Raw genomic sequence first — 12,973 nt, forward strand, 5'->3', positions numbered from 1 at the left:
GTATCAGAGACATATTCCTGCTGCAAAATGCAATTGACCTCTACTGAGAAACCTACTTCCTGACTTACTATATCAATGAGAGAGGAAGCTATGCCTATACCTAAAGTGAGAAAGAAATATCTGAACAGATGGCAAAGAATTCAAAGAACAGCCACTCCTCTCCTTACCACTCAAGCTACTGGTTAGTTGGCTGATCTATAACCACCTGCCCAAGGTCATGGCACCCCAGTCCACTGGCTCTCTCTATTGTGTCTCCTGATCCAGATCCAGGTTGATTACATAAAGATATTCTGTATCTTCATTAGAGAAGTGAGTACTGTGGGTCAAACTGCCAAAAGAAAGAAACATTAATCTGTGCAACAGCAACTATTAGAAATAATTATCTTTTAAAACACATATGGACAAAGAGGATCTTTGCCATTTAAGTGGACTGAGGAATTGGACATTTTTAGCAAAGATAGAGTGGGGAGAATACCTGACATTAACCGTCCCCCAGCTATCAAATATAGGAGCTGTTAACGACATAAATTTTGGACCCAGAGCAGATTTGAAAGAAACCTTTCTTTGACTACAGAGGTCCTAGTTGCTTCCTAAACATATTTATCAAAAGAAAATATCTTGGCTCTCTAGATTCCAACTTCTGGAAATTCGGTTGAACAGTTGTGGAGCCCAAGAGCTGAACTGACCTCCTCAGCCACCGTGAACATAGTAAGCCCACCTTCACAGAAGACTAGTGCTTCATGTGGAACAGAGTTGCCACCCCCAACCAAAGCTTTGTGACATCATCAAGGCTCTACTTATGTCATAAAACTCCTCCTAGCCAGGTTTCTTCCCTACTAACCCCCAGAAATATCCAGCATACAGGTCCTAAAATGCTGCTCATACAGCCCCATGAAGACCCAAAATAAAAACCCCAATCTTCTTCCCAATTACTTGAGTCATATTTTCCAAGTAACTCAACCCATTTATGTGTTTTTTTTTTTCTGTAAAATAATTTTTGGTCTGAGTCAACAACTCACATGAATGTTTTTTTTCCTAGCTCCAATGTCCTCATTGGTTATTTTCTATTGATTTTTCTATTACTTCATAATAATAATTATCAAACTTTCCACTTCTCTTCCTCCTCCCACATTCTTCTTGCTCCGCAAATAAACCTCTCCACTCAAACACCAGTCCAAATAGAGGGCAGGGTACTTTGAGCTGTGGGAAGTCCAAGCCCACCCTTCATCCATCCAGATTTAGCAAGGTATGCATCCACAAAAATTATGATCACAAAAAGCCAGTGTATGATATGCAGACAATTGCAAGTGCCATTATCTTTGGCTTCTCCGTCTGCCCCAATTGTCAGCCACATTCAGAGCTTCCAGTTTGATCCCATGTTCTTTCATTCCCAGGTCACTGGATTAGTTGAAATCCCCTTAGTTCAGGCACAGTGTCTCATAGTGTGGACCAAGCCCTTATATTCCTGACATCCTTGCTCTTTTTCTCCATCCATCTGCTCTTCCACTGGAGCTTGGAAGCTCCATCTAGTTTTCTGATTTTGACCCTGACTTGATCTCCATCATTTGCCAAACAAAAGTTCCATGGTGGTTTTCAAGATAGTCAGTCATCAGTCTGACTATGGGAAAAGGCACACATAGTTCCTAGGGACATGTCACAGTGCGGTCAACTTCTCCTGCCTGCTTAAGTACCTAGAGAGGGTCACCCTATGGCCTTCTGAGAACCACTCAAGAGATATCGATCTTGACATCCCCAGAATGGCCCCATTAATTGAGATATCATCAGTGTATGTGCATTAACTTGTGTGTGTTTGTGTGTGTGTATTTAAATCACAATAACAAATGGATTGTAATATTGAAGTTTCTTCTCATCTTTTGAAGAATATTTGCTACAGAAACACTCTCACAGTAATAGTGAGAGTGTAAACTATCTAAGAAAGGAGAAATAACTGGAGGAATCCCCCAGGAGTTAGGCTCAGTGTCCCAGGAATTACGCCCAAGGAAAGTCAATGAACACAGTGATGGAAGATAAAACCCCGCCTAAATAAAACCCTAAATCATTTAGGTGGAACATGAGATACTCTTACAACAGTTACAAGAGGTCTAAAATGCCTGGACTGGAACATAAGGGGAACACAATGACGTGGAGCTGAGAGTGCATGGCAAAACTGATTGGATCTGGCAAAAATTATGTAAGCATACCAAGGAAACCACCAGTGGGACAAAACCCTAAGAAATCTGTATGACAACATATCATGTTGAACATAATGAGATTTATAGACAAAGGAAAGATCTTAATTATGTCACTGTCACACAGGTGATGATGAACCAGTTCCATCGTAGAGTGACTCCCTGCTGTGTTTAAGATAACCTGTCAATTCTGTCTAGTCAGTTACAAGGAAATTTGCATTAATTGCACAGATTAACTATCAGCATCATTTACTGCACAATCAAAGGCAAGGCAAAGAAATCATAGACATGTTGTTGAATGCTGATGATGTTATTGGGAGTTTTGATGGGTTTTTTTCTTAAAGGGAAATCATCGGTGCCTCTCATGCATGAAGCAGATCCTTTCTCTGTGATGTTTCCTGAATAGCCCTGAGATACCAGCCCATTGAGTTGTGGTCTCTCTCTCTTTTAAAAAGCAACTTCTACCTTCAGCTTGATCTCTTGCTTGAGCTTCCCTTCCGGATACTAGGCTCCTTTTCTGATCCTGCAGAGGGCTTTTGTCAGGGATTGTGATCTCTAAGTTTTTCCCCTTTCAAGAACTAATCATTCTATTAATCGCAATTCTAAACTGCTGTGGGAGTTTCTTTGTGACTTATGCCTTCACATGTGATACAAGCGACCTGTGTGTATAGGGTCTTCTCTCTGTTCATGTGGGGAAGGCATGGCAGCAGGAGTAGATGGCTGCTCATTCTCTGTAAGGAAATCAGTAAACAGTGGGGACCAAGTACAAGGATGTCCTGAAATATTAAGTGTTGTCCTTTCAAGGCCCCAAAGCCTCCAGCTAGGTTCAGGGTCACGACAATCTCCAAAACACACCGAGCATGAAGTATTCAGAACCAGAAGCCTGTGTGTGCCATATCACATAAATTCATCGTGAGTACACCAATCTGTATTTTTTTTAATTCTAAATTATTTTGTCCCATCAGAACGATCTATATTACCAAGTAACCAAATTTGCTGCATCTTTGGTGTCCTAGAATTGCTTTAAATTGTTGCTGGGACAGTCTTACAAACCTTCCTGTGCTGTTATGAGACCTTAAGGGGACAGCACTTATTTAAGAAATCAAAGGCAGTTGGGTTCAATCCTATGGTTAGCTGTTAGGTAGACACTGGAAGGATGGATTTGACTGAGAAAGGGAGACAGCATACATTGAGGCAGGTAACCTTTCCTTTGCAAAATGACCCATTTTGAGGCCTTACTTCAAGCTCTTCTCTTCTCCTAATCTTGGTTTTTTTATTAGTTTAGGAGAAAAATTAAAACTCCATTTACAGTATATGTGAACCTGAATGAGTTAAGTATGTGTGACCAACTTGATGTCTGCCTGTCTGTGAACAAGGCCAGAGTTCAGAGGCATCTGGTGCATAGCACAGGAATGTCAGCCATCAATCTCTGGTCCACCTAACTCTACAGCATTAGAGTTGTCATGGTTGCTCATCTGATCTTCCTCATATGATCTCCATCCACAGAGATGTCAGAAAAATCCTCCCCTGAGAGTGCAAGTTCTTTACAAATGAAAGATTATACAAGAGAAGACACATGGGAGATTTATATGGGCAAGCTGTTGAAAGGATAAAGTGACAGAAGAAGTTTATTGATTAATTAAAGAAAGAATCCGCATCAGCTGATAGGTTAGAACATAGGTAGGTGGAGTAAACAAAATAGAATGCCGGGAGGAAGAGGTAGTGAGCTCAGAGAAGCCATGCTCCCCTCTCCCTGGCAGATGCCATAGCTCTGCTCTCTGAGGCAGATGTCGATGCAGCCAGCCACCATGTCAGACATGCTGAATTTTTCCTGGTAAGTGCACCTCGTTATACTACACTGATTATTAGAAATGGGTTAAAATGCTGAATCTAATGGGCCAGCAGTGTTTAAAAGAATACAGTTATTGTGTATTTATTTCAGGCATAACCTTCATGCGGCCGTGGTGCTGGGGACACAGCCTCGCTGCTCAAATAACTACAGAATGGCTTGCAGCCTTGTGGACAACTGAATCCACTGAAAGCCTGAGAAAGCTTGGGAAAGAGTAAAGCATGTTTTCTTGGTAGCAGCGATTTCTCGGTCTGCTCTGCTTGCTAGAAGAAAGCAAGGGCTCTCATCTAAAAGAGGCTTGCTGACTCAGCTTCAGCTGCAAAACCCTGCAGCCCTTAAGAGGTCCTGCCACAAAACATTTAAATGGTGTTGATAAAAGCCAACTGAACGCTTGTATGTTTTCAGCGGTAGCAGGAAAAAAAACTGTGTTGTTTTAAAATGCCGGCTTTCTGGGCCATCCTGCCTGGGCAAACTCTGACTGTTTGAGGAAGGAGGGCCAGCTACAGAAAGAGGGCTTGAGTGTTGTCTGTTGCAGCCTCTTTGGTGGCAAGGACCTGAAACACTGTAGACTTGTGGCACTGAATGCGGCTCTGTTCGGTACCTCAGCCACAAGGTTGGAATGGCGGAAAACTAAGGAATGGGCTACATCTGGCCAGCAAAGCCACGGCTTTAGTCCTACTGAGATTGCTTGGTAAATGAAAGACTCATGTGGTCAGAAAAAACAGAGAGAGAAATAGAGTAAAGAGAGATTCAAAGACAAAGAAATTTTTTAAATTATTTACAGTGTGTTAAAAATATGTGCAGGCTAAAATTTGAAGTTCTTAAAGTAAAAAAAAAAGAGAGTTGTTGGGTGTGGTAGGACACACCTGTAAACCCAACACATGGGAGGCAGAGGGAGATTGACCTCTGTACCTTCAAGGTGAGGTAGCACACGCCTTTAATCCCAGTGCCTTGAAGGCAGAGACAAACAGATCTTTGTGAGTTCAATGTGTAGTAGCATACACCTTTAATCCCAATGCCTCAAAGGCAGAGAGAGGCAGATCTCTGAGACTTCAAGGACAGACAGGTATACAGAGTTATTCCAGGTCAAAGATACAGAGAACCTGTCTCAAAAGGCAAAAAATAAAAATGAAATATAAACAAAATAGAGGTTAAATTGAAGCACACAAAGATGGAAAATTCACAGCGAATTTTGATATTGTATGCTATTATGCTCTTTTTGAATCATTTGAATTTTGAGGCAGTAGCAATAGCTGCTAAAAGATGTTTCTTTATAAAAGCTGCTGAAATAATCCAACATAGATATTTTGAAAATGCCTTGACTTTGAAATTTGGATCTAAGGACATGATGCTTTGGAAAGGAGTTTCTATTTTGTTTTCACAGGGGGTGATAGTCTGTGGATGCCTCTATCCTAATATGGTAGGATGGACCACGCACTACTTAAAGGTTGCTGTGAACACCTTTAAAAAATTGCTTCGCTCAACTGCCAACTGAGATAAATCAATAATGATGCCACCATTCAGCAGGAAGCATTTTGGAGAGAAAAAACTGCACCCACGTTCCCAATATGGCTTATAAACGTTCTTTTACATTTAAAGTGGGATGTGATATAGCTATGAATATTTGCATTAGTATAGATTTTGCTTTACTGATAGAGATTTTAGGTCAATTTTGTTATATGTATATGCATATTTGATCTTCATTAAGGTATTGTGATTGTGTAGTTCATTGAAAAATATAATGTATATAGGTTATTAATGGATAATCATTAATAATAGTCAAGTTTTTAGTCATGTTAGTTAGATTTTCTAGCTACATAGAGATATATATATTTCAGTTAGATAGGCATCATTCATATATCTCTAGACTACAAAATAGGCTATTTAATGTTTTAGTACCTTAGGGTTTTTCATGACAGTGAGACACTCTACTCTTGGCAGCACATATCTACTTCAGGAAGAAGATGGGCATCAAAGAGGATCCTTATGGAGTTTGATAGCCTTTTGGGGGAGAAACTGCTCTTGCCTGGATTGTTGCATAAACTGTACACAGAAAACACTCAGAGAGAGGACTACTGAACTTGCCTAAAGGTGAGATGATCTTTTCATGTTCCTGCTTCAGGAAAGGGTCAGCAAAACATTCTTCAAGACAAGCAGATAGTGACTGCCTTTGAAATTTCCTGCTTCATGGAAATGTCTGCTGGAAACTATGGGCCTGTAGGCTGAGGATGGAAACACCAACGGTACAGAGGAACTTTGGGTGACTGTCCAGGCAGCGAGATGTCTCTGTCATTTCTAGAGTTTGAAAATGGCTTACTTTTTGTTTGCTTAGGTAATACTGTATTATTCTGGAGTCTCTGATGGAGTTGAAGAATAGATAGATAGTTATAGTTTTCCATTGTTATGATAAAAGATAAAATAGATATAAATATTGTAACTGTAATTCTTGCTTGATAACTGTTTTGTTATATGTAATTTTGCTATGTTAAAGTTAAAGATTCCGTTCTTGTTTAAACAGAAATAGGAGTAATGATGGAGTATAGGTCATTGGTTAATTAAATAAAGAAACTGTTTGGCCTGAAAGGTTAGAACATAGGTGGGTGGAATAAATATTAGAGAATGCTGGGAGGAATAGGAATTGAGCTTAGAGATGCCATGCACCTCTCCCATGGGCAGAAATGGTAGCTCTGCACTCTGAGGCAGATGGCGATACAGCCAGCCACCAGGTCAGACATGCTAAATCTTTCCTTCTAAGTGCACCTCGTGCTGCAACATACATTATAAGACATGGGTTAAAAGGCTGATAATAATGGGGCAGGCAGTGTTGAAATGAATAGTTTTATGTTGTTCTTTCGGAGCATAACCTTACAAGGCGGCCCCATGGGGATGCAGCCCTGCTGCTCAAATTTCTACAATCAAGGGGGAAATGGAAGAAGGGAAGAAAGAAGAGAGAGAGACAAGGAAGAATGGATGAATTCAATCATTCCTTGGAAAAATGAGTGAACCAATGAATGAGGAGACCTAGTAGGAAAAAAAGTGCTGCATTCCCTCAGAGAGTCAGGTCAAATTAAGGATTGACAAGGTTTTCCACTAAGGAGGAGGCTTATTTCATTTTACCTTCTTTGTGCTCCAGGCCCACCCACAAGAGTGATGATGAGGACAGGGAGAAGAAGAGGAGAGGGTGTACCAGAATTCCCTGGTACAATTTCTCACCCAAATTGTAGCCAAATCACCTGACCTGGGACAGCTGATCTACATGCTGGACCCTAACTCCAAGTTTGACAACTCTAACATTTTAATCATGTTTGTGAAGATGAAGGAACCAAAAATAGCCCAGTTACAGGATGGCAGGTTCCTTACAGGATGGGAGTCAGACATCAGTACCATACTGGTATTTGGCGGTTTGATGGGTGTGTGGGTTCTTTGCCAGACTCCACCTAGCATCATGGATTCCCTACTTTACTGATATTATGGAGTTCGGTGCATTCATCATATGTGTGCATGTCACACACTAGTGGGCATCATATGTACATGGTTATCCTGTGTGTGGGTGAGTGTGTTCATGAGTTTTATAGCCCAAGTACTACAGAACATGATCAATGAAAGGGAACACTGTTTTCCAGATATGGCAGGACAATTATTTAAATGAACTGACAAGGGTTGGATGGCATGGATAAGACCTATAAGAGTTCAAGGCATACCAAATCCAGGCATGACAAAGTAGGTGGCAGACAGAATTCTGGCAAAACTAAGTAGGTAGCTTGATGTCCAACTTACTGGAGAAGAGCCACTGAGCGGAGACACTTTTCACTAAGCAACATGCTCTAGTGGAGATCAAACATCCTTTGCAGCCAGTACGAATTAAACCATTCATCAAATGAAACCTAATTTTCTCTGATTTTGAGTATACATTTGTGTCCCTTCCTGATTAATCTACTCTTTATCCTCTTACGTCTCAATACCTCACGCTGATATCGGTCACATCTTTCCATTTGACATGGTTTTCCCTCAAGCTTCATACCGCCCCGAGATCATACAACTTTTTGTCCCCTCTCCACTGCTTCCTTGACAGCCATCTTGTCCTTTACCACACCACGCATGCCCAGTCCTTTACTCTCCAAGGGGAAAAGACCATAAATCCTGCTTTGTTTTGAGGCATGTATTTCTGTGATGCCCCATCCACCAAACACAATCCATCATTGACCAAATAACACAACATGTTAACAAATTTTTATTCTTTCAGAAAGTATAATCCATTGGAAAAGATACCAGGATTCATAGAAGACCTGAGGTATCTCTGAAAAAACACATTCCCAAAGAGAGAATTAAGTCTGCCCCTCAAAATTTGAGAATTTCACTTTAACAGATCTTCACCAAATCATAGACATAGATATGGAAGTCATTATCAAACTTGATGAAATACACAGAAGATTTGTTGGGAACTTGGCAAATAATTTTTCCTATCTCTTGGGTTCCATCTTTTTTGTTGTACTGCACTCTTTTGCCCTCCAAGGAATCCCTGCCTAATTCCAAAATCACCTCTACTGGAGGACATTCAGGCGTGATGTGGAGGTTGCCTTCAATGGAATCATCATGATGGTGGTAAAGGTACAGGACCGGATCATTCTCGTTGACAATGTAGAAACAGGTCGTTATGGTCTGCACCTCATCTGGGACCACGCCTAAAGGGGTTAAATCAGCTCCCTTTAGAGGGCGGGGTTTGCCACAGGCGAATCCCTGCCAATAAATGGTGCGCGGAGAGGCGGCTCGCCCCTTTTGTTCCTCGCAACCTGTGCTATGCTGGAACTTTGGTTCAGTAAGTTTAACAATAAACTGGTAAATATTCTTTGATATCTGCATTGCCTTTATTTTGTGCCGATACATCTGGCGCCTCCCCCGTGGGGCTTTGCCGAGAACCGGCCCCGAATTGGAGTCTCTTGCACCCGGAGCCGCTGCAGCGGTCTCTCTGGGCGCACACTGAAACGGCTGAGATTCTGAGCGACTCGATTTTCCCTGCTGCTTGCTAGAGTACCAAACAGTGGGTTTGATATAGACAGAGCCTTTTTAACAGCGCCTAAGCCTCTGTTTCGAGCCGCCCCGGCCAGATTTCCCGTGCCCGCCCGCCGGCGCGCGCGCTGCCTGTGTCAGCTCCCCCTCCCACTGCCGCCAGCGCTCAGGTCACGTGACAGCGGCCTGAGAGCCCCGGCAAAAAATACTTATCAGCCTGGTGTCTGTTTCAATTTTGTTTTTCAGTCCTTTTATTTCAGATTTAGGACACGTGGATTCAACTGTGCTCTTTCGCCACCACTGGCACGAACCAGTTATTACAGGTAAGAGAACTTTTTCTTTTCTAAATAATGTCTGAGAACGTGACCACAACTTATTTCAATAGTTTTTTTGAGTGCACCATTTGGGAGATCCTTGGAAAAGATAAATAACAATTCATTCACAAGGATGACCGACATACAGATGGTAAGGATTACTAGTAGGATGGCGGCAGGGTTCTTTTCTTATCTCCACAGGAAAATATTCATCTCCAAAGAATTTGAGAGACCCTGAATATTTAATTACTGATGAATGGAAAATAGATACGACCCATTAAACATCAACAATAAAATTCTATACGTATCGTAAGTATTGGTTTTATATATATTTATGTATATTTATATGTTTTATTCAACACTTCTTTATAAATGAGTAGAGCTGGTTTTGGAGTTGGACTATGGCTCAGTCCTTCTTCAATTCCAAGCCTATTGATAAGAGATATTTCAAAGTTTCTGTCTCAGGTCAGGAGCCATGAAATGGGACAAAATAAGAATAATTTTATACTTGATAAACTTTCTTTGCCTTCCCTCACATCTGTGTCTTTCTTTATATGTCAGTATAAGTCCTTGTTGTTAATGTTTAAATTTCCCATAACAAGCAACATATTTTCCTACAGTAATTTTTGAAGTTTCCAGGATTAAGATGGGGCCCCACAACATCAACTCAATCTGGTTTTTATGACGTCATGAATTTTTTTTTTAAGCACTAATTTTGGATCTGTTTTTTGGTACCAATTGCAAGAGACAATTTCATATGATGCACATTTTTGACAATGCTCTGGCCGGACCTTCTCAAAACACACAGAGACTAGTTATAGTCTTCTTAAGTCAAAGGTTAATTTGGGAATTTTACCATCGTTTGCTTTCACAGGGGCCCCTAAGAAGAACGTCGCCCCCATGTCAGCTAAAAGCAATCTAAGAGGACGACGTCCCCTCTCCCAACAGAGTTTGCCCACAGGGTTAGGGACATCTTTTACTGGTTGGTTTAGAGGTGAGGGGATGGGGACATATTGTATGGAATTAGGGATATATATAAAAAAAATAGGGGGATTAACTGGGTTGATGGGATGATTGGTATTTGTGACTTACTGTTTTTATAAAATTATGTTGGTACTGTTTCTTGTATATTGATATATTGAATATTGAATGTGAGTGTTCCTACCTCTATTTTGGTATAAGAGTATGCTTATATTGTATGGATACATCTATCATATCACAATGTACATTTCTACCTCTGGTACTATTTATGTAATAACATTGTTTACATTTGATAAGTAATGACATTGTTTACAGGTGAAGATCATTGTCTTCATACATTGCACAATTGTTTATTCCCTTAGTTTTCAAATTAGATAGGTATTGAGAATTACATGTTTGTCATATTATTTTTAGGTTAATCAGATTTTTTAGATACATAGAGATTATTTTCAGTATAGATAGAATAATCTTCAGCCGCTTTGAAGAGCTGTAGAAAATGGCCTTTAATCTAACCTAGAATTCTGTGCCATCGAGACACAATTTACTCCTGGCAACACCACTCTACTCCCGAGAGAACGTTGAGCACCAAACACACTCCACTGGGAGCTTGTCTTCCTGGCAGAACTGGCCTTTGGGTTAAGAAAAACCCATACCTCAACTACTGACTAAGATATAAACAGGATTGTCTTATCTTGCCAAGACAGGGTAGGATAATCCTAAGAAAGTTCCTTGCATTTGAGAATGGTATGTCAGTTATGTTAGGCCTTAGCCAAAGTTGGTTGACTCAACATTGCAAACGAGATTTTGGGTGATTGCCCAGGCAGTCAGTTGTCTCTGTCATTTGTTGCACATTTTGGATATCTCTTTTTTGTTAAGTAATATTTACTCCCTTCTCAGATCTTTGATGGAGTTGAAGATTATTTAATTGTAGTTACTCTTTAGCAAAACTTTTGCTCTCAATATTGTTTGTTATATTTATCATTTTTTATTATTGTTATAGTTATATTTGGTTTAGTTGTGTCTTATTTAGACAAAAGGGGGAGATAAAGGGGTTAAATCAGCTCCCTTTAGAGGGCGGGGTTTGCCTCAGGCGAATCCCTGCCAATAAAGGGTGTGCAGAGAGGCGGCTCGCCCCTTTTGTTCCTCGCTACCTGTGCTACGCTGGAACTTTGGTTCAGTAAGTTTAACAATAAACTGGTAAATATTCTTTGATATCTGCATTGCCTTTATTTTGTGCCGGTACACACGCCACTCCACTCTACCTTAGAGACTGGCATGATGTGGAGGTTGCCTTCCAGGTAGTCATCCAGGAGGTGGTAAATGTACAAGACCGGATCTTTCTTGTAGGTAATATAAAACCAGGTCTTCATGATTGGCACCTCTTCTAGGACCCTCCCGTTCCAGTCATTCTTAGAGCCATTTGTGCCCATGAATGTATGTTTCACTGCTCTGCCAACTATGGTGTTTGAGAGATGAGTGTCTGTCACCTGAGGAAATGGCACATTATTAGGCAGGATCTTCAGGTTTAAAATCCTTTCATCACTATGAAGCTCCAAGCCATAGACACAATCAATCCCATCATATTTCAACAAATAGAGAGAGGGATATGTTGGCAGTTGATCTAGAATGATGGCTTTCCAATGGGTGACTGGTTCATTGGCTTCCTTCCAGCCATGAGAAATTCTGCGGCCAACAATATTCTCCAGGGCCTCAAAAGGCTTACTAAGTTTTTGCTTCTGGAGCGATGGCCCATTCTTCTTCTGGAGATGTGGCATGCTACTCATACAAAGAGGCATCTTCATCATGGCGGGAGACTTTCTGAGATAGGCCACAGCACTCCTGTTCCACTGTCTCTTGGCTCTGTTTCTGTGCTTGGGCTTCATAGCTGCCAATCTCTGCATAGGAAGAACTCTTCAGTTTAAATCAGACACAAAGTGGTTTCCTCCACCATAAGTGCCTGCAAGGATAAGAAGGTGAGGATGTGAGGTCAAGGCTCTTTTTAGGAATAACTTTGGAGCAGGTGAAAAAGGCAGGGCTGAATAGATTTGGATACCTAAATGTAATATTTTCTTAAGAAATTAATAGGAAAATTATCAAACTCTTGTCTACAGCTCAGTATATGTGTATCAGAGACATATTCCTGCTGCAAAATGCAATTGACCTCTACTGAGAAACCTACTTCCTGACTTACTATATCAATGAGAGAGGAAGCTATGCCTATACCTAAAGTGAGAAAGAAATATCTGAACAGATGGCAAAGAATTCAAAGAACAGCCACTCCTCTCCTTACCACTCAAGCTACTGGTTAGTTGGCTGATCTATAACCACCTGCCCAAGGTCATGGCACCCCAGTCCACTGGCTCTCTCTATTGTGTCTCCTGATCCAGATCCAGGTTGATTACATAAAGATATTCTGTATCTTCATTAGAGAAGTGAGTACTGTGGGTCAAACTGCCAAAAGAAAGAAACATTAATCTGTGCAACAGCAACTATTAGAAATAATTATCTTTTAAAACACATATGGACAAAGAGGATCTTTGCCATTTAAGTGGACTGAGGAATTGGACATTTTTAGCAAAGATAGAGTGGGGAGAATACCTGACATTAACCGTCCCCCAGCTATCAAATATAGG

General features: G+C 40.8%; 1 protein-coding gene across 1 annotated transcript; it reads right to left on the reverse strand.

The window, feature by feature from the left end:
* Nucleotides 1-8,397: 8,397 nt before the first annotated feature.
* LOC142842137 (spindlin-2-like) lies at nucleotides 8,398-12,145 on the reverse strand. The gene is made up of 2 exons (XM_075959055.1): nucleotides 11,632-12,145; nucleotides 8,398-8,615 (listed from the first exon to the last, which is right to left on the reverse strand). The coding sequence occupies exons 1-2, from the start codon at nucleotides 12,143-12,145 to the stop codon at nucleotides 8,398-8,400; spliced, it is 732 nt and encodes a 243-aa protein (XP_075815170.1).
* Between the last annotated feature and the right edge of the window lie 828 nt (nucleotides 12,146-12,973).

The sequence above is a fragment of the Microtus pennsylvanicus genome, assembly GCF_037038515.1.
Source record: "Microtus pennsylvanicus isolate mMicPen1 chromosome Y unlocalized genomic scaffold, mMicPen1.hap1 SUPER_Y_unloc_4, whole genome shotgun sequence".
Lineage (NCBI taxonomy): Eukaryota > Metazoa > Chordata > Mammalia > Rodentia > Cricetidae > Microtus > Microtus pennsylvanicus.

Excerpts from the sequence above, each read along its gene's own strand:
- LOC142842137 (XM_075959055.1), bottom strand. The coding sequence starts at position 12,145 with ATGATGAAGATGCCTCTTTGTATGAGTAGCATGCCACATCTCCAGAAG. Across the intron at positions 8,616-11,631 it reads CCTGGATGACTACCTGGAAG|GCAACCTCCACATCACGCCT; the intron begins GCAACCTCCACA and ends ATTCCATTGAAG.